The sequence below is a fragment of the Ciconia boyciana genome, chromosome 2, assembly GCF_034638445.1.
Source record: "Ciconia boyciana chromosome 2, ASM3463844v1, whole genome shotgun sequence".
Taxonomy (NCBI): domain Eukaryota; kingdom Metazoa; phylum Chordata; class Aves; order Ciconiiformes; family Ciconiidae; genus Ciconia; species Ciconia boyciana.
In genome coordinates, this window is record NC_132935.1 from 94,665,495 (window position 1) to 94,685,658 (window position 20,164).

At 37.5% G+C, this 20,164-nt stretch overlaps 1 protein-coding gene across 3 annotated transcripts in view; it reads left to right on the plus strand.

Annotated features, from left to right (window-relative positions):
- Nucleotides 1–20,164, plus strand: part of CDYL (chromodomain Y like) — a 107,372-nt gene that overhangs the window by 76,534 nt on the left and 10,674 nt on the right. For all 3 annotated transcript variants that reach the window (XM_072853228.1, XM_072853229.1, XM_072853230.1), the window contains 2 exons: nt 18,363–18,619; nt 19,220–19,392. In XM_072853228.1, coding sequence (XP_072709329.1) covers nt 18,363–18,619; nt 19,220–19,392 — 430 coding nt within the window. The remainder of the gene's footprint in view (nt 1–18,362; nt 18,620–19,219; nt 19,393–20,164) is intronic.

The window sequence follows — 20,164 nt, forward strand, 5'->3', positions numbered from 1 at the left end:
CAGGGAGCCCACCACCTCCTGCCTGCCAGCCCGGGACAGCAGCTGCAAACTGGCGGAGGGCCAAAAGCACGGCCAGGGTGGAAGACCCTCCTGCAACTCTTGTTCAGCTATTGGACGCTCTTTTGGCTCACGGTGGTGTTTCCCTGAGAAAGTATTGCTTGGTTTAGGGGAAAAAAAGGAGGAACCTGAAGCCCCTCAAGAGGGAACTGGCTCTGCTTTGGCTGAGACTTACGGAAAACCTGATTTCTCCTTCCAACGCCCCCCCCCCCCCCTTCCCCTCCAATATGCTTTGGATGATCAGGTAACCTGAGCATTCAGAAAGTAATATAGTAAGAGTGGGGAATGCTGGACAAAACAGGCAGTTGCAAAAACCCTGTAAGTGCAAGAAAGGGAAAAGATATCCTCAAAAAGTAACTGTTGCCATCCCCCCTCAATAAATGCAGTAAGCCAGGAAAACGTGGCACTCTTGAACTTTTTATGTCCACTCTTGCTATTGTTTTATCTGATATTCCATCGGGGGAAGGCGATTTTACTATGGTCCACACTTAAATGCCAACAATGTCAGACAAATCAGACTGGCTTTACTTCTCTTGCTGCAACCCTGCCAAATTCTAGCTTAACACCAAGCATTGCAGAAGGTCATCTCAGAGAATGACTCCTAGAGTTGGCCGTAAGCTCCCTTAGGCAGTCCAAAAGGTATTACACAAAGTTTATCCAATAATAGCACCCATATTTAATTTAGATAGTAGTTTGGTTGTGCTGAAACCAAGGAGATTAGCAGTTTCCCCTGATGAATGACTGTTTGTGTTCCTTCCCCTTGGAGAAAAGGGAATTGTCAGTTTTAATCTGATCATTTAGAAGTTTCCTCTTACCACAGGCTATTTTTCTTATCATTATTTTGAAACTGTTAGAAGGTTATCATTTCTTGTACCCAGTCATAGAGTTCAGTCTCCTGATTTGGAAGTGTTTTACGAATAATGCATAAAACAGAAGTAATTTTCACATCAGTGAGGTCACGGCAGAAATCATCGGTTCAGAATGGAGACTGCGTTCTACAGGAACATTCTTACAAAGACCTTACACAGCATGAGACCCTAAACTTTATGGCAGAGCTACAGATACATATTGGAGCTGTGGTTGTGGCTTTCCAGACAAATACTCAGGCATGTCCACAGAAGAGGATGTTTTCCCCCCAGGGTTCATTCAAGGACACAGCCAGAGAGCTCCCCATCAGGACTGAAAGCAGCAGTTAGCTAAGAATCCGATTGTCATTGTCTACAGTTTGCTAATCTGCACCTGATACCATCGGTCCAGATACATTTTCTTTGTATTCCAGCTTGTTGAAAAGCAACTGCCTTTAGGTCAGGACAAAAAGGCATAAATGCTACATAGTGTGATCACATATGCATCACAGAATACTAGGAAATAGGGCTGGAAGAGACCTTTGTCATCTAATCCATCCTCCTCCCCCCAGACTGCTCTGCAGATGCTGCTGTTGATTCAGTCAAATAGTTTGCACATGCAGGGGAATCCATCAGGATCACTGGGAAATACCTGTAGCTCTGTGGTTAAAGAATGTGCCAGCTAGTAAAAAGACTAGTAGCTGTTGTGTCACCGTGTAGAGATAAAAGTAAGGAACTGCAAAATGGAGGTAGGTTCTCTCTGCAGGTCATCTGGTGGAGCAGAAGGTGTTTTAGGTAGTGTGATAAAGTCAGAATGCCATCTGCTTTTGTAGATGCCCTTGGGATATCAGAAATACTGATAATTTTACCTAGTCAAGGATGCAGGGGAAAAGAGTTTTAATGAGGGAAATTTTCAGTGCAAATAATTCACATGTCTCAGGAGATGCTTGGTTTTCTGTTGAGCCATTTTTGCCTGTGAGGACTACAAAATGGGGCAATCTGGTTTTGCTTTCAGAGTCTGGGTTGAATTTACTTGTTGTTGAAGTATTTAGTTGCATCAGAACATTAAAAGACACCTCTCAGGCATATGGTAAGGTGGAATTGCAACACAGGGCAGTGTATGTATGTTAAATGGACCATACTTCCCTTTTTTTGCTTATGGGTCCTGGTTATTTGCCTGGCTGTGTAGTAGGACTGTACAGAGCCACGAGCACTAGCTCAGTAGTGAGCCTGTGTGGGACAAATGGTTTGGGTTTTGTAGAGGAATCCTGACTGAGAGAGGGGTTGTTCTCCAATGCTTTTGGAAGGAAAATAATTGTGAGAAGTTGTTTCCAATTGCCTTGTGACCACTGACACATGTAGTTTTTTAAGCTACCAAAGCAGAGTGAAATCACTGGTAGACCCTTTCAAAGAGTGATCTTAAAACAGCACAGGCCTGAATTCAAGCCATTGGTTTCCATTTACCACATAGGGGAAACATCTTTCCAATCTTAGAATTTAAGATTAAATCATTTCTGGCTTTCAGCTAAACGCATGTGGGACTAAAGTTATGATTAATTTTAAATAGACTTGTAGGATATAGCGTTGGGTTTGTTCTGCTTCAATTTTAACCTTCCTCAAGGAGAATCTAGTGAGTTAAATACTGTATTAGTGTTTGCAAACTTTATTATGTTTCTTATTTATCTTTGCTACAAGTAACATGAATAATATGTATTCAGGTTCATACAGCAAAATAATTGAAACTACTGCATTAAATCTAGTAATAAATGATATAATTATATTACTCCTGAAAGGATATAGAAATTGTAATAAAACCAGAGCTTAGAACAGGGAAGAGCAGAATCCTATTTACAAATAAGTCCAATTTATTAAATACACATCTGACTTTGTTTTGAAGCAGCATTTCTATTTTGGTTCAGAACAGTTTGAAAGATGTTACGTAGAAGGAGTAAATCTGAAAACAAAAGAACCACCTGTTTAAGTTTTTTGTTGTGTCTCCAGTCCACCCTCTGAGCCAAAATCCATTATTTGCCCCCTTCTGCTCTTGATTGCTTCCTACTTCATGGTCACCTCATATTCCTTTTTAATATGTTACAGGGAACATATATAAGCTAGATGAAAAGGAACAGGAGATTCTAAACTTTAAACCTTAATGTTTTAAACCTTAACCAGCCTAAAAGAAAGGGAAAAGCTTTGCTTGCTGGCCAGTATACGCAGAGTGACACACGGTGAAGGACTTGTCTTTGGAAGGAGCAGTTGTGAGAGAACCACCCAGAGTGGCACGGTGTGAGAGTCTCTCTGAAAACAAAGCTGTTTCGTGGGCTGGTAATGATGGGCAACACGTCATGGCACGTAGAAGGAATGTGTTTTGACATGAAGTCTACTATTTACTGTAGCTATTAGCTTAGAAAAAACAACTTTCCCAACAGCTTTAGAGGCTGTATCAGTTGCGCTGTTTTCTGTGTCCCTTCAAAAGGCTGACAAAGTCAGCAACTAAACAATCCCAAATCGGCTTTTTCAGTACATATTGTGCTAATATAATTCTCAGAGATGTCAGGGCACTCTCTAACAACCTTTTCCAGGGGCTCACTGGAGCATTTGTTAGACTAATTTGTGGAGGCTCAGCTTGAATGTAGTCTCCTTTCCTATTCCATGCAGTTTACTCTACAATTTATTATCATCAAAAGTCATGCTGTAGGGACAGTCCCGGACCTAGCAGGCAGGGAAGTCCCTGTTTGTGAAGAGGAGGTGATTAATAGTCATGCTTCTCTGACTGTCCCTGGTCGTGCATCATCCCGCTGCAGACTGTGGCAGCCTCAGCGGATGCGTGGATTTACCTCCCACCTCCCGCTCTAGCTCATGTCTCAGTGGGACACCCTGTCCGCTTCTGATGCCATTTTCTTTTCTGTGACAACTTTTCTTGTTTCTTTGCTTTCTAGGTAAGCATTGATAAACTATAAATTGATGGCAGCAATGAAGCGTGCTGTATTTCCCTCACAGACACCTGCAACAATTTTTCTCATGATTTTTCTGTTTGAGTTTGAAGAGTTTACATCACAGGCTGTTTTCTACAGTATAAATAAACATTAGAAGAGAGATTCACAGCACGTTGTTGTTTGTGGGGTTGTTATTTTAAATGCTTTAGACTGTGGAACATGAAGGAGTATGTAGCAGTACAATGATACCTGCTCTCTGATGATTTCAATTCTGCCAGTTTCCTATGTGGGTAAATCAGTAGCGTTGGAGTTTATTTTGCAATACTGGGACTTGATCTCATAATTAAATGGTTTGCATGAGGAAATACCTACTCTTTTTTATAATTGTTATCTGCTAGTCAGTATATCATTTCAACTTAAGAGAAATGTGTTGTCGTTCTCTTTAGACATGCTTTTCAGGTGACTCTCAGTTATCCTGTGCTCTCCTTCCACCACTCCCTTCCCACACATTCTTGCTCCCTGCTTGGTCAGCAGCAGCACACAGGAACCGATCAAGCTGAAAGCTAACCCAGTGCACCCTGCAAAAATGTTTGGCTTGTTCCTGCTGTTAAATTAATTTTGTCAATTTTTGTGGGTTTTTTGGCATGTCTTAATTTGTTTATGTCAGTTTATTACTCATTTCTTGCTACTTAGTCATAAGTTGATATTTCTGTCCAAATAATGAGCCCACAGTAGGAAAACTCTAATACTTTTTCCCAGATATTCTGCTGTAGTTGAAGTATATTTAATGTTTTTTGTAAATTTGGTTTAGGATTCCAGTTGTTTTAGACTGGTAAAGGAAAGTCAAACAGGGTAAAAACACTGATAATGGTAAATAGTTTTAAACTGGAATTTGGTTTAACTTTGGAAGCTTTCGTGGAATTGTTCAGCAGATGTATCAGTGGAGGGAGGGAAGGTATTAAGGAACCCAGCTGCCCTGTTTCTGGGTTAGACAGAAATACCTGTGATTAATGACTTGTTTCTGGTCTGGCAGACTATACAGGGAAGAAACAGAGCAGTGAAGGGAAACAAATCTTAATTTTCATGTTATGTAAACTAGATTGGTACTTAAGTACCGATAAGTAATTCAGTATGTGCTGCTTGCCCAGATCACAGGGGTATGGTGAGGTTCATGGAAGGTCCTTGGCTGATTTTCCTGAACTTGGCAGCTAAATGGAGTGCCAGTCTGCTGGCAAGAACAGTCGAACTCAAGGACAGATGTGCAGCAGACTTCTTCCTCCTTGTAGCAGAGGTGAACTTGGTTAATACATTTTAATACATTTGCAGTGTTGGTCTGATCTGAGCCAGCATATGATCGTGCTGCTTCTTGCTCATAGTCTCTTACCTGGTTTGAAAGAAAGCCCAAAAAAAAAAAAAGAAAAGTGTGTTTTTTTTAAACAAAACACCACATTAATTCTTTTAGAAATTTCAGTAAGCATATAATTTTGTTTAAGAATTAATGAAAAAGTAAAGTGATCCCACTGCAGCATTTTTGTTAATTATAATGATTCAAAAGAACACCTTGAAGATAAATTCCTTTGAGATCTCCATAGTATTTTAACTGAGCTGTTGGGGGAAATATCTGATGGTGTGGTATCTTCTGTGATGTAGCTATATTGGAAAAGTCATCTACCCTAAAAATGGATAAGGTGTTTGGGTTTGTAAATCACCAATATGTTGATGTATAGATAATAACAGAATTGAAAACTATAAGCAGTATCTTTGTTTCAGTTAACTATTGACCTTATGGCAATGTACTAGTGATGTGGCAACATATTCTGAGATCAAAGAAATGCAGAGTTTATTATAACTCTGTATATCAATCTTCCAATGACAGAGAATGTTACGGTTCTTATCATACAATAACCCTGAAATCTTTGTTGTTACTAACTTCCACTTGTTGGCGTTAATAGAAACTTTCATGTTTTAGGATCTTATAAAGTAACATTAATTTTAGATAGAAAATTTTTACTTTTCAATGTATTTCCAACTTTATATCACTAAGAATAATTCTATTTATACAGCTTTGATGCTGAGCAAAATAGGGTTGCTCTTGTGTCGAGATATTATTTTAAAATCCTGAAATTTACATTAGGTGTAAGTATACATGATAAGGAGGCTTCTGATGCATGTTTTGTACGATATGGAACTGCAAAATATTGGTAAAATATATGGCAAGTAATGAGTGAAGTCTTGTAAGAAGATGAAATTTCTCTGCAGTATCCAGTATGGCTCTCCTGAGTATTGCTTTGGATCCCCAGTAGGTTTTAATTGGATGGGCACTTTTGAAACAAGACTTCGAGAGCAGTCTTGTTTATAAACATAAATAAACTGCAGAGGTTTAAGGCTACTTTTTTTTTTTTACATTTTTTTCCAATTCTTTCTAAAACTATATCAATACAATTTTTGTTACTCAAGGTACCTTCCAAATTTGCTTTAAGCAAGCAAGCCTCAGAGGTATTTCACTTACTATGATACATTTCCTATACAGACTACCACATTTGTCTGTTTCTCTTTTTTTTACTGTAAGTCAGCAATCTTGCCATGTTCAAGCCTTTTAGTCTGTCATTTGTTATATGTACAATCTATTCATACTCATTATAAATATTTTCTGGTTTCTTATGGCATGCTGGTTTCCCCACTAACATTTTAATTGACGTAACTTACACTACATTACACTCTTTTATTTTTGGTCTAATTCTCCTCTCTCTCTTTTTTTTTTTTTAATCACTGGAAAAATAATTTGTGTTTAGCATCTGTAACTATGAGAACTTTAGAGTTTTACTTTGCATTTCTAATACCCGTTCTTTATCTGTTTTAGCATCTCCCTGTATTCTTCCCAGTGTTCTTTACTTCCTATTTTCTTGTAAGTATAGCATATTCTATTTTTCCCCTCAGTTCCTATTGACCTGTTTAACCATGTGGAGTTAATTGAGGCTACATATCACTCCTGAAGAAAATAATTCAATTACTGTATAAGTTTAGTTCCATTTATACACCCTCTCCTTATGACTGGGGTGTCTTGCTATTTGTCTAAAAAGTATTTAATGCGATATCTTTTTACATAACACATTTATCTAAAATTGCACAGCATTCATCTTGGTAGAAATTAAATTTCAATTCCATTTGCTGATACTGTCCTGTTTCTATTTTCTTTATTCTGTTTGTTTAGTGGTTGGAATCTGACTTGAACAGGTGGGTCCCTGGCAGGCTTCAGGAAACAATCAGTTGTGTAATTCATCTATCATTTTGTCTCATCTATGACATGTTTTAAATGGTTTCCAAATTAAAATTGAGCTCACAATTGTGACTAGTTATGTACTAGTCCCATTATTTGTGTGTACACAATCTTTGCTTTACTTAAGAGTAATTCTTCTTTCTTTTATGTAGTGACTTCCTCTGATATTTTTTGCTTCTCTGTGTATTCTTAATGGATTGTTTCCTAAGGCAAGAATCAGTATTAGGAGTCTACTACATCTAAAGATGTTCAGAGCCTCTCACCCATGAACCACCTCTTAGTAAATGTAAGTCCGAGCACAGCTTTATGAACTTCCTGCTGAACATCTGAGGCTCCAGCACTGGACTTGGCATTGCACCAACTGGAATTGCAACAATTCCCAAGCCCAAAATTCAAATGGAGATTTTTCTTTTTTTTTCCTGCCCCCCTGCTTTCTCAAATTACCAGGTTGTGGACCGAAGTCCTTCCATGCACTTGCAGTGATAGTACTTTTGAAAATCTACAAATTGACTCTTGAACTATGATCATACCAGCATGACTCCTGTGAAAAGATGTGCTCCCACCTCCATCTTCAAGTAGTCAAATAAACCTTACTTTCCTATTGCCAGCTACACAAGCTATGAAATTCTCTCTGAGGCCACTGCACACTTTGATTTAAAGCATCAGATATGATATACTTTGTTCTCATTTTTGTGTAGCAACAGGCATTATGGTACCTAACTAAGCCTCCCTTGTTTTTGGCGCAGTTGATGGTAGTTGCTAAGTCCTACTCTCTGAGAAACATCTTCGCTGGTTTGTCATTTTTAAACTTGTTCTGAAATTTGCCTTAAACCACATTGGTTTTTCTGTTGTTTTTTTTTTCTCTGCCACAACTGTAACTTCCTAATTTCTTGAATTTTTTTTTTCTTCAAAATTTCAGCCTCCTAATATTAGTCTTCGTAACCTCTTAGAGGCTGTGGTTGCATATTAATATATTGGTACTGCTGAAACTATGTCCCACTTAAATATCATAGTGCTTATTCTGTTGCTTCCTTAGCTGTCTCTTCTGATTAGCAATAGTATCAATATTGCTACTTGTACTTTAATCTAGATACATATAATTTCTGGAAAGAAAAAAAAAAATCCAGTACTTTATAAAGGCAGGTTTTTACAGGGGAAAGTAGCTTTTGGGGATTGGGACTACCTGTAACTGTAATAATCCTGGCTTCTATACTGACTTGCTCTGTAGCCTGAGGGAAGCCACTTTAGCAGCTCTGCACCATTTTCTGTGTATAGCAGCATGTGTTAACTACTTAATTAGTGCTTTATGGAGTTATCAGTTTAGGGTTTTTGTCTGTGAGATTTTCCCTTTGATAGACTGTTCTACTTCATTGACTGTTGTCATATTTATGGAAGCCTAAGGTCTTAAAGAGAAGCTGATTTCTTTCCTCAGCAATATGAAGAGTACGCATGCAAACGCTACCCATGCATGTGTGATCCATCCTGCTGTGTAAGGGCAGCTCACTGTCTCCAGTTCCTCTCAGCTGCTGGCTGAGATTGGAGCATTGCCTTCTCTGTTCACTGCTTTCAGCTGTGGTTATTTTCTTGTGATTTACCCTGGGCATGTTTTTTTGATTTGCTTGTTTACCACTATATTCTTGATTTCAAAATTTGATGAAAACGTGTTCTTATGATGGGCATTTTCCCAAGATTCATGGTCATGTTTGAGACCTTTGCTGTCTCTGCAAATCCCACAACATGGAGAACCATACCATTTGTACTGGGGTCAAGCTGTGGGGCAAGATGATGTGAAGACAAATGCCTCCTGTGTTTTGTAGTAGTTGCCTACAGTGATACAGGACAAAGCCTAATTGAGGGAGGATATCATATAAGTTTTCATCACACAAAGCATCTGATCCAAGTCTTTTACTCTCAGTAGTCTCCTACTGTTGACTTTAGGACTTTCTTTGGTCTTTTTTGGTTTTTCTGTTGTGTTGGGTTTTTTTTAATTATTATTGTTTAATATAGGAAGAATAAAGAATTCTGGATATTCTCCATGAGTTCTCCAGTTCAGGCATGTCCTCATAGACCTCCTGATCCTAGCTAGTGTTGCCAAAAACAAACGAGAGACCAGATTCAGCCTGAGAGCACAGTTTGTATTTACTTACTCCACCATGCTGCATTTCAGCTGTTGCCAATAGATCATATTTGGGATTTCTTCCTGTCCAACAATATAAAGGGACAAATTTGGCAAGGTGATACACTGTTCTGAATCACTTTTTCAGTCCAGAGCATCTAACTATCCAGCACCTGTTGCATGGGATACCCAAAGACACCTTTCATCATCCTGCTTTTAATGTGGGCTTATTTTCTGAGACTATTGGGAAAACTGGGGGAGAGATTGCCTCTAGAACAATTTGTGAATGCCTCTTTAGATGTGGTGTAAATAAAAGTTCTGTGCTTTGCCTAAAAGCAGGGTCTTTAAGAAATCTTCTTGGCTCACATCCTTGACTCTCCAGTGGAGACTACTTTCTGTTGAGTACCACTGAATCAAAAGTAAGAACCTGCTTGGCACATGCATTTCTGAATGTGCCGTTCATCTCTAAGAGGTACGTAAAAGCCTCAAGTGAAGACTCAAGAGACTCCTCATTTGTGCTTCCCCTTCCCACCCCAGCCAGTTATTTCTGTGAAGGTCAGTAATTTCTGATAAGGGGGTGCTGCTGCAGAACAGACTGCCCATGTTAGTAGTAGCCAGCAATGTATTGCAGGCTGCCCAAGTATAGGGTATAGCTGGCTGTGTTAAGGCACACAGCTGCATGCACTTGTGTACTGGAAGATGGCCTCTCTGCTGCAAGCTTGTACGGCTTCAGGTAACCTATTCATTGGCCGCCTCTTAATGAACCTGTTGCTGAATGTCCCACAGGAGCTCGAGACATCTTCTATTAATGACAGATGTCAGGGAGTGGCTGGAAAGGCACAGGTAGCTCCTTGAGGTAGATATGTAAAACCAGTGCTGCTGCTTCAAAGCAGGGACGCTCACTCCAGATGCTCTCCTGTAAAGCTCAATATGTACACATCAGTGTCCTGAACCTCTGAAAGTCCTCTAGCCCTGTTTGCCTACTACTTTTCTGCATTGAAATGCCAAATGTTTCTGTGGGCAGTTGTGAACGGAGCACTTGCAAACTCTGGTATTTAAAGCCTCATCTATGTGCTAAGAATGAAATGTGAATACTTACTGACATGTTTTCAAAAAGAAGGTAGATGAAAGTATTCTGCCAACATAGTGGTGCTATACCCATCTGTCTAAATCTCATTAATAATTTAACTAAAATGTTTTAGAAAGTTTTTATGTCCTTACAAGAATTATGTCATGTGTACAGGGCATGTATATGTTCGTGCTTATACAGGAAACTGCCTGGGATGTCTTTTGGCAGTATCTCTTCTAGGCTAGCCTTACATTAGGGCACTCTTATTCCACAGGAAGAGAGCCATTTTTTAGATCACTTCGGGGATTGGATTAAATTGCAATGAAGTGCTCTTAATATAGAATGTGTTCACCTTAGGAGTTAGTGTGAAATAGCTGGGTATACTTCAAGTTTAAACCTTAGCCTATTTTGCGATAGCTTTCCTCTATAGATGAGCCCCGAGAGATGTCCTTACTTAGCTCTCAAATTTGAGAGCATTTCAAATGAACACTGCGGTATCATAACCTGCAGCTCCAAGAATATCAAAGGACAAGATAGGCGAGTTCTTCCTTATGAAATGTTCCCAGTGTTAAAAGGCCTCAAAAAGCAGTCTGTAACCTGGGGAAGGATTTTCTTATTTGTATTTATTTGTGAGAAAAAGAAATACAACTCTTTGCTTCTCCCATCAAATACTTTGGTGCATGCTACTGTGAAATATGGCTGCGATTTTTTGACTGGAGTAATATCAGAGGGGCTTGGGAATTTTTTTTTTTTCTTAAAGCCACCTTGAATAACAGCTAAAATGGTGAGTGATCATGTGCACTGTTTTCTGTTTGTCAGTTGTATCCTGATTATAGATTCAATGGAAGAAAAATCACTCCAAAATGAGTCTAAAACTGAAGTGGAAGGGGAGAAGAGAGCAATCCTAATCTATCTTGATGCCATGCTAAAGGAGGAAAAAAAAAACCTTATCTGAGGAGTGTTTATTTATAAATTTCTAGTGAAATAATAAGAATGGAGATATATTTGGAAAGCCTTTTGCAGTTGTTAGGAGGGGGCATTTTTTTCCACTGTAAGACAGTATGGGGAAATTTTATTTAATACCTTTTGCATAAAAATGCAGATATCGTTTTCGAAGGTAGTGAAACTTAATCAGATTTTTTAAGAGCTTTGTTGCCAAATTACGTATTATTAATGTTATCCTTGTTTTCATGGGCATGGTCTTAACAAGTGTTAGGTCTAGTATTTTGTTATTCCTATCTTTTTAAATTATGTAAACTTTCTTTTATTTCCATTTATATGATGGAAAATAGTCAGACTAAGGTAAACCTATTTAACTTGAGGGTAGAGAAATGCCATTTTCTGTTGTGACAATTACCCACTTTCAGTAGTAGAATTTTATGTTCTGATTAGTTGCATTTTTCATTGGCATTACAAGTTTGTCTTTACGTGGATGGTTATGCTCTGAGACAGGAAGACATTCAAAAGCAAAAATAATTAAATAGCCTACAACATACATCCAATGCAACCAGTAATGCTGCCATCTTCCTAACAGTACCATTGTAAACATGTAAATATATTTGATTGATGCTGTAAGTAATCAAAGAAAGAGAGAAAACTATCTACAGAAGGAAAAAATGGCTACTATAGACCATATTACTCTAGATGTGACATGGCAGCCAGGATAAAAATTGATGTAGGATTGAAAAACTTTTAATTGAGTAGAGAAATATTACCAAGGGTACATGTGTGTATGCGTGTGTTTCTCTTCTCATGTTAATTTTGTCCACAACAACAGTGTCCTGTAAGAAACATAGATTTTATACAAGCAATGTTTCAAAGTGTCATTTAAAATGAACACCTGTACAAAATATAAGGAAAAGAGGAATTAAGGGCATGAGAAAGTGGCTTTTTTTTAGGAATTGAAGACAGACATTGACAACCAAGTGTGCCAGCCACTGCAGGACTGTTTACTGTTGAGCTGTAGTTACCTATTCCTGTGTCAGCAAGTACTACCACAAAAATTTGCCTGTTAGTCTGTGCTTAAAACCTACGTTCTTTGTGTACGGAAAGGTGACATATTTGCAAAAACAACAGAAGGTGGCTGAAGAACATCTAGTGGTTCCCTATGTAACTATTTCCTGGAAACAGAATCAAGAAGTGGTTAACTTTATTTGAAAAGATAAAGCTACTGCACACACCCTCCTCTCAACAGTAAGAGTTTTGAGGAGGTTTCAACACCAGCAGCAGTGTACCACAATGATCAGCAGCCCATAATGTGAAGAAGTATGACCATTTCCCCACCCATTTCTTCTCCCAGGCGTCTTTGGGGATGCCTGTTCTAATGCTGGGGTATGTGCAGATTATTATCGGTAGCACTGTTGTTTTGTGTGCTGCATCAATATAACATCATATTCTGGAAGGATGTAAGTAAAGTGTATCTGTCTTTCATAAATGACCTATGCCTTCTGAACACTCTTTCAGAAACACAGAGCAATCAGTATTTTAGGTGAAATGCACAATAAATTCAGAATTTTTTTCTTCTTCCAAATATTTATAGTGACGTTTAGTCACTATATTTATAGTATAAATATAAATATAGTATAAATATAGTATAAATATAAAAATATTTATAGTTTCAAAGGAAGCTGGAACTTTTGTTTGATTGCAAAATGTAAGTGCCATAAATACATATACTCGGCCAAAAAATGGGCACATATATAGGTTTTTTAGAACCCTCATTTTAAATTTCTATAATCCTTGCCAATAAATTACAATTCTAAGAAATATTTGCTGTGTAATTGCTGAAGCAGGGATGGAAAAATTACTGGAAACTGTTACATATTATGTTTGCATTGTGGTATCAGTCTCTGGGGTTGGTGTCTCATTGTGTGAAATATTTGATGTAGTGCAGAGTTAAGATGGGAAAAGCTTAACAGTGTTTACAGTTAGAGCTTGCTAGTACATATGAACATGTAGCAAAACACTACTGTTTGTAGGCAAAAAGGGAACATGAGGTAACCTCCACTGGACAACTGACGTGAAGTCTTGTGGATTATATATACAGGGGACTATAAAGCAGTGAAAGTATAGAAACGACTTCAGAAAAAAACCAGCTTCTAGCACTGGGGATTTTTTTGTTTGTTTTTGGTGGTGCTGGTTTTTTAATTTATTTATTTTAAATTTAATTTTTTTTTCCCAATCAGTTTTGCAGTTCATATTTTTCCCTCTCCGGTACTTGAGTTGTAATCAGTTACAATTACAGTGTTATTTTTGCAGTTAACAGTTTAAGAAATTATTGTTGCTGGTGTTTGTTCATTTGCTTATTCAAGTGGGACGTTTCCTATTAACCATTTCATCACTTACTTTAGGAGAGGATGTGGTTGGTGTGTGAGGGTACAGGAAAGGCATGAGGGTCCCTCAAGCTGTTTCTGAGCACTGCAGACATATCTGAAAATACTGAGTGATTTTGTGATTAAAATGAGAGATTACTTTCTGTGCAGATGAATGCCAAGCAATGAGGAGGGGACAAAACAGACTTCTATGCAAAACTATGCCTATAGCAAAACATAAAACCATGCCTGGACAATGACTGGTTCCTGACTATGTGTTACTGCTCAGGAAAAGGGCATTGGGTTTGTTTTGGGTAGTTTTCTGCAAACACCTGCTCAGTGCTAGTTTAAAAAACAAACAAACAAAAAACCAAAAAAACACCCAACAACCACCAAACAAAAAAACCCCAAATAAATTATTAGAAATACTTATGGAAAAGGAGTAGAGGACAAAAGAGAAGGCTAGAATATTCCACGTTATAAATCCCCATCTTGAATACTGTGTGCCATTTTGTACCCTGTTCCAAGATTTAGTAGAAGAGGAAGAGGCATGGAGAAGAATGACAGGCTTGGGCTGTCCTCTGGAAGAAGAAAGGGTAAATAAGATTGGGACTAATCAATCTGGAGAAGGGATGTGATGAAAGGGATGAAGAAAGTAAAGACGTGCGTTGCAGAACTTACTGCAAAAAGATACTTTGGAAGACAAAACCATAGTGGTTTCAAAAGTAAATTGGACAATTCCATGGGGGATAAGGATTTAATTACATGGGTTTGCGTGCAACCTATGGTGCTGGGCTTGCAAATTTTAGGAATCCCTAAATTTCTGGTGGCTGGGGAAAATACTCAGACAGCATCGTTCACACCTCCCATCTTCTTAGGGCCATTCCTTAGACTATGCCTTTCCTTAGTGCATTGACATTCCTTAGTGCTATGCCTTTTAGAAACAGCATAGTCTGTCAGACAAACCTTTGAATTAAGAGTACCGGCACTTGTACACGCGTACTCGAAAAGAATCGTGCAAAAGAGGCTTGGCTGTCATTAGAGCACCTGTTTGGATGTGTCCCCAGTATTGTTGCAGGGAGGGGAGGGTTTGTACTCAAGGCTTGCTATGTAAGCTAAACTGAACTTCTCAAGAATTTGGGAGACAAGAACAGTGAGGCACGAATAGCTTAGAGAGGAGCTTGGGATTGTAACTTTTGGATTGTTCTGAAGTTATGTGTTACTTGTTCTGTTTTTAACTCGGTTTATCTAGATGTCTGCCATCATGCATTTTAATTGTTATCCCCATCATATTTTGGAGAGGTGGCTTTTTTCTGTCTTCTGCCAGTGGAATGGGGGTGATGATACATTTGCTCTTCTGCCCCTTTTCCAAATTCTGTATTTCGTGTCTGTCTTCCTTTTGAATAAGACCAGTTCCTTCCTTATCTGTTGCCCATAGGTGTTTTTTTTCCCTCTAAGAGCAGCTGCATGAAAATGGTGACTGTTATCAGGTTTTGATAAGCAGCTGCAAAACCAAGTAGTCCCCTTAATTTCATTTTGCATCTGTATGGTGAAGCTTTGCACAGTAGTAGTATGTCTTCACCTTTGATTACATTACATTACATTAATTAACATTTTGCAGTTGAAAGGGTTTTTTGTAACTATAAGAGCTGTTTGTTTACCTCTTAAACATAGTTCTGCATTAGTTGACAATATCCAGGGTAAACTGTCTTTTTTCTAAGCCCTTATTGTTTTTGGAAGGCTCAGTTTGAAAGGAGAGGGCTGTAGTGTTTTGTTTGTCTTTGATATGCTATCTCCATTAACGTATTAAAATGCAGAACTGCTTTTGGTTTGTTATGAAATCTGTATTTTAAAATTCTAAAATACAGTTGTAATTAACCTGAGAATAAGTAATCTCAATGCAAAATTTTCATGTAAGGAAATCTATGGTGATATAGTTAATTCTCCCTGGCACTTTTTTTTTATTTTCATCCTCTTTTACTGCAACACATGTCCAAGACTGTCCAGTGACGTAACCTTTGCCTATCTATATATAGCATGAAGTGCCCCTTTACGTCTCTGAGTCATCTCTTCACTTTTGAGGACCGAATGTCAGAAGAAAGAGCCCCCTATGCTTAAGGTGTAGGAGGTCACAAACTTACAGCGATAACAGCAAACACTAATGAACGTATTTTAACTCTGTCAGTGCTGTTTTCTAATCCATACCAGCTGGCCAAGTCTCCCTGCGCAGAGGTACGGTTTCTAAAGCCGCCAGGTTTTTGATTCCTGTCTAAGTATCCTAAAAGTGTGTTTATAAGATCAGATGTAGGAGACTTCTTCCACTGAACTGCAGCTGTCCCTTGTCTGTGGTTTGAAACTGCAACTATTGACAAGTGCAGACAGAGTTTATATAAAAACTCAGAAGGTCTCTTGCCAATTCAATAAGCATGAAAAGTGGCCTGTGGTGTTTACATCTTGGTCTTTCTTGCCAAAAGTTTTGTCTCTCAAAGTGTGTAATCATTGCCTCTTACATCTCAAAAGTAATTTTCTGGTATTTGAGTACGCCTGTGGAAGTATGAGTCGTGGGAAAAGATCTACTCAAAGCTCTTACACAAGTTTACTGACTTTTTTTGGCTTAGTCTAGACTATTGTGCTCTCCTGGTTCTCTACTGTTTTCAATATGGCTAGGACAGAAGCCATAAAATCTTAGAAATCATAGAAATCAGAGGTGATTCCAGTTGTTTTAATTTACCTTTCCCATGGAAAACCAAACCATTGCGGCCAGTGATACCATTTCATCTTGTGTTCCTAATGAAATATGAGGCAACAGTGGTGTTCCTGCAAATACCTTTTAAAGGGAATTCTTTTAAAGGAATGTAATCAACATAGTGTGGTTTACAAGGGAAAAGTATCAAAAGCATCCCTCATCAATTCATATGTGGTATGCATCAAATTTTTATTATTCTGCTGAAATGAAAAAAAAAAAGAATTTGATAAGCCTTGAAAACTTTAGGAATAAATATGAAGCTTCTGTGACAATATAACATACTAATTTACCATTTAATTTTGTCCACCTCTGTTGTCTCTGAGACTGATCACAAACTGAATTCAGTTTCTTATTCTTCACTTTAAACAATTGAAAAATCTTGAGTTGTCTTTAACTTCTTCACAAAAAGTGATATGGTAAGAGGATTAAATCACTAATACAACAAGAAAGACTTCAAAAAGTAAAATAAAACCTTATTATTGTATAGGTCCTTTGACAGACAACTTGCCTAATTAATCATAACAGATTTATAATCAAATATTAGTTTATTTTAAAATATTTGATATAAAGACATAATTTATATCTGAAGGCAGTTTCTGAAATACAACTAGAATATGCATAATGTTCTAAATTTTAATTTCATTAGTCTTTCTCTTAATAGCTCTCTCACACTTCATACAGGTCAAAGTAAGCAACATTTGAATACAGTTAAAATGTGGAGATATAGGATATTCCAGGTATTTACGTGAGCCTGTTTAATGTCTCCACTGGACCCACAAGTGTTTGAAGTATCTTGTTAAAAAAAAAAAAAAAAATCAGCATTGCATATTATTAGAACTTTAAAAATATAGCTTCTTCAGAAAAATAATTATGAATTAAGCAAGATCCATCAACGGCATTTAATTAACAACTTATTTATAAGTGGTTTAACTGTACTTTTTAAGACATCATATGCACGATGTTCTGAACTACCTGTTTGGGAGATAAGGGCTGTGGGTTTCCAGTAGATTTTAACAAAGTCTCAGACCTCAGTTTTCAGGAAAAGGCTTTCAAAACTTTCCTATCTTGGCCTGTAAAACATTTTTCCAACATTTTTAACCCTCCTGTCCCCTCACCCCACACATACTCCATTACTTTAATCTGAAAAATTTTATGGAGATTTTACATGGAGACTTTAACATACAGATGGATTACAGATCCAAGATGTTCTCTTAGTTTCTCTTATGAATGCTAATTATTTGGTATTATGTTTCTAATGTGGAGTACAGAAAACCCTGTCCCTTCTGTGTCATGAGGAATGGCCTGTTTACTTGCATGCCTTCAAATTGTGTCTATTTAAGTGACTGGGAACAAGACTAGAAAGGCATAATGCTCTATTTGCCAATTCTAATAGTAAAAAATGTTTAGACATGAGAAATATGTCATTGTCTATGAATCCATTAAAATATCCATCACTGCATGGGTCTTGTTTCCCTCTCACAGAAGGATAGTCTGTATTTCTTCATTTCCATTTTCCTTTAAAGACTGTTAGGCTTTATATGATCTTGTCAATCAAGTTCTTTTTGTGTCATTTTCTTCCGTATATTAACTTCTCGTGGTGTTTGAAACAAAAGGCTTCTGCTTTCTGTTTGCAAACTTGATGCTGTTAGACGACTTAAAGATGTTGGAAAGGGAGAAAGCAGAGTGTTAACCTACTGAAGTGCATTGGTATTAGGAATACCAATCTTCCTTCTAAAAATAAGTAAATGATGATTGGTCTGTTTGGCTTGTTTAAAATGTATTTTCTCACAACTGTAAAATGAATTTGTTGGATCCCTTTGTCACTTTAATTTTTCTCTGCACAGTGTCTATTTCTGTAACATTTCAGTAACTTCCAGGGGACTGAGTTTCATATTTACTGTGTGTTCTTAATATGACTAGTGTGTTTTCATGCTAATAGGGATTTTGAAACCGCTGAGCTGATAAAATGTAATTAATAGAATGTTGTTGTTTAAACTATTTCCAGGTACATCCACCTTTATGGAAGCATTAGCAGCCAATGGTACAACCAACATACAGACATCTGTAACAGGAGTGACAGCCAGCAAACGGAGGTTTATTGATGACAGGAGAGATCAACCTTTTGATAAAAGGCTACGTTTCAGCGTGAGACAAACGGAGAGTGCGTACCGGTACAGAGACATTGTTGTCAGGAAACAAGATGGATTCACACACATTTTGCTATCAACAAAATCATCTGAAAATAATTCACTAAATCCAGAGGTCAGAACAATTCTGATTTTTTGGGGGGAAGGGTGCTAAGGGAATTCTAAGTCTCTGCCTCATTTATGCCTGTTATTCAGGCACAAACATACATGAAGCTAGATTCAGGTGGTTGCTTGCAAGATGTTACACATACAACTGACTTCAACTCTAATTCAGTTGAGTTTTAACTACGTTATCTGAACGTGTAGATGTACTGTCTCTTATAAGACGTGGCGATTTATGAAGTGCAACTTGAAACAAGCTTTAGCCTGAATTAAGGTTCTTTTTTTCTGAACTGGTTACATATGCCATCTGCTGTCCAAATTACAGAAATGCTGAATGAGTGCTTTAGTTACAGATAACATCTAATAGATCTTTTCTTAATGATTTCATTATCTCCGGCTAATTACATTTTTGAAATACAAAGCTTCTAATACTTTTTTTTTTTTAACTTTCTTATTTTGGGATAATGAAAAAAGTTAACTTTTCTAATATGATGGTTGAGTGGATCCTAAGGAAAAATTAAAGATGTTGAAGATCTCATGGGGGGAGGAGGGGAGAAGAGTATGCTACTTTTTAATGATGTAATAAAAAGATTCTAATTTTTTTTTTTTTCAGGTAATGAAGGAAGTCCAAAGTGCACTGAACACAGCAGCTGCAGATGACAGTAAACTTGTGCTGTTCAGTGCAGTTGGTAGCATTTTCTGCTGTGGTCTTGATTTTATTTATTTTATACGACGTTTAACAGATGATAGAAAAAAAGAAAGCACTAAGATGGCAGAAGCTATTAGGTATGTAAGATTATCTTCAGTCATCTGAGTGGGTATTCTTCATTCTTCATCGTGTAGTCTGACTTTTTTTCTTTTTTTTATTCAAAAATCCTCTAATTCAACAAGCTCTCAGACATTCACCTGTTATGTGATATAGTGTGCAGCACTTCTTTATACTCCCTGTCCCTTTCTGTTTGGGTTGTCATTTCATGCATCACTATTTTTACTACTAAAATTTAACTATGAAAACGGGTAGTATGGTAATACTCCTCCAGTTGAAACCAATTTTAAAAGACTTAAACAGCCACAGGGTTTCAGGAAAACAAATTTAACACACACAAATACAAGATGTGCATTGAATGAGTAACTTAATACAGTACATTCAGAGCAGTGGGATGATGGATATTTTAGAGGAGTAGATTAATGCTAGTGAACATCATCCCAACGCTAGGTACCTAATGTTTAAACAAAATGAGCTGAACTACTACAAACTATGTATTGAAAAAAGTACAGATCTTAGAGAGACGTGTTTTAACAGTACATACAAGTAGCTTATCATTTGAATGCTGGTTTTGAGGGCCTGGGCTCTTGGATTACCTCTTGTATGTTTCCAGAGTACCTGTATTCCTTCAGAGACCTATGTTCTGTTGTCGTTATCAATATCCTATGTCTCTAAAAAAGACATATCCATATCCATGTCTCTAAAAAAGGCCTTGTAACATATAAAGCCTGTTTCATTGGAGGCACAGTTGGCTCATAGAGATGATAATAGTTAGTTTTTTCAAAGGAAAAT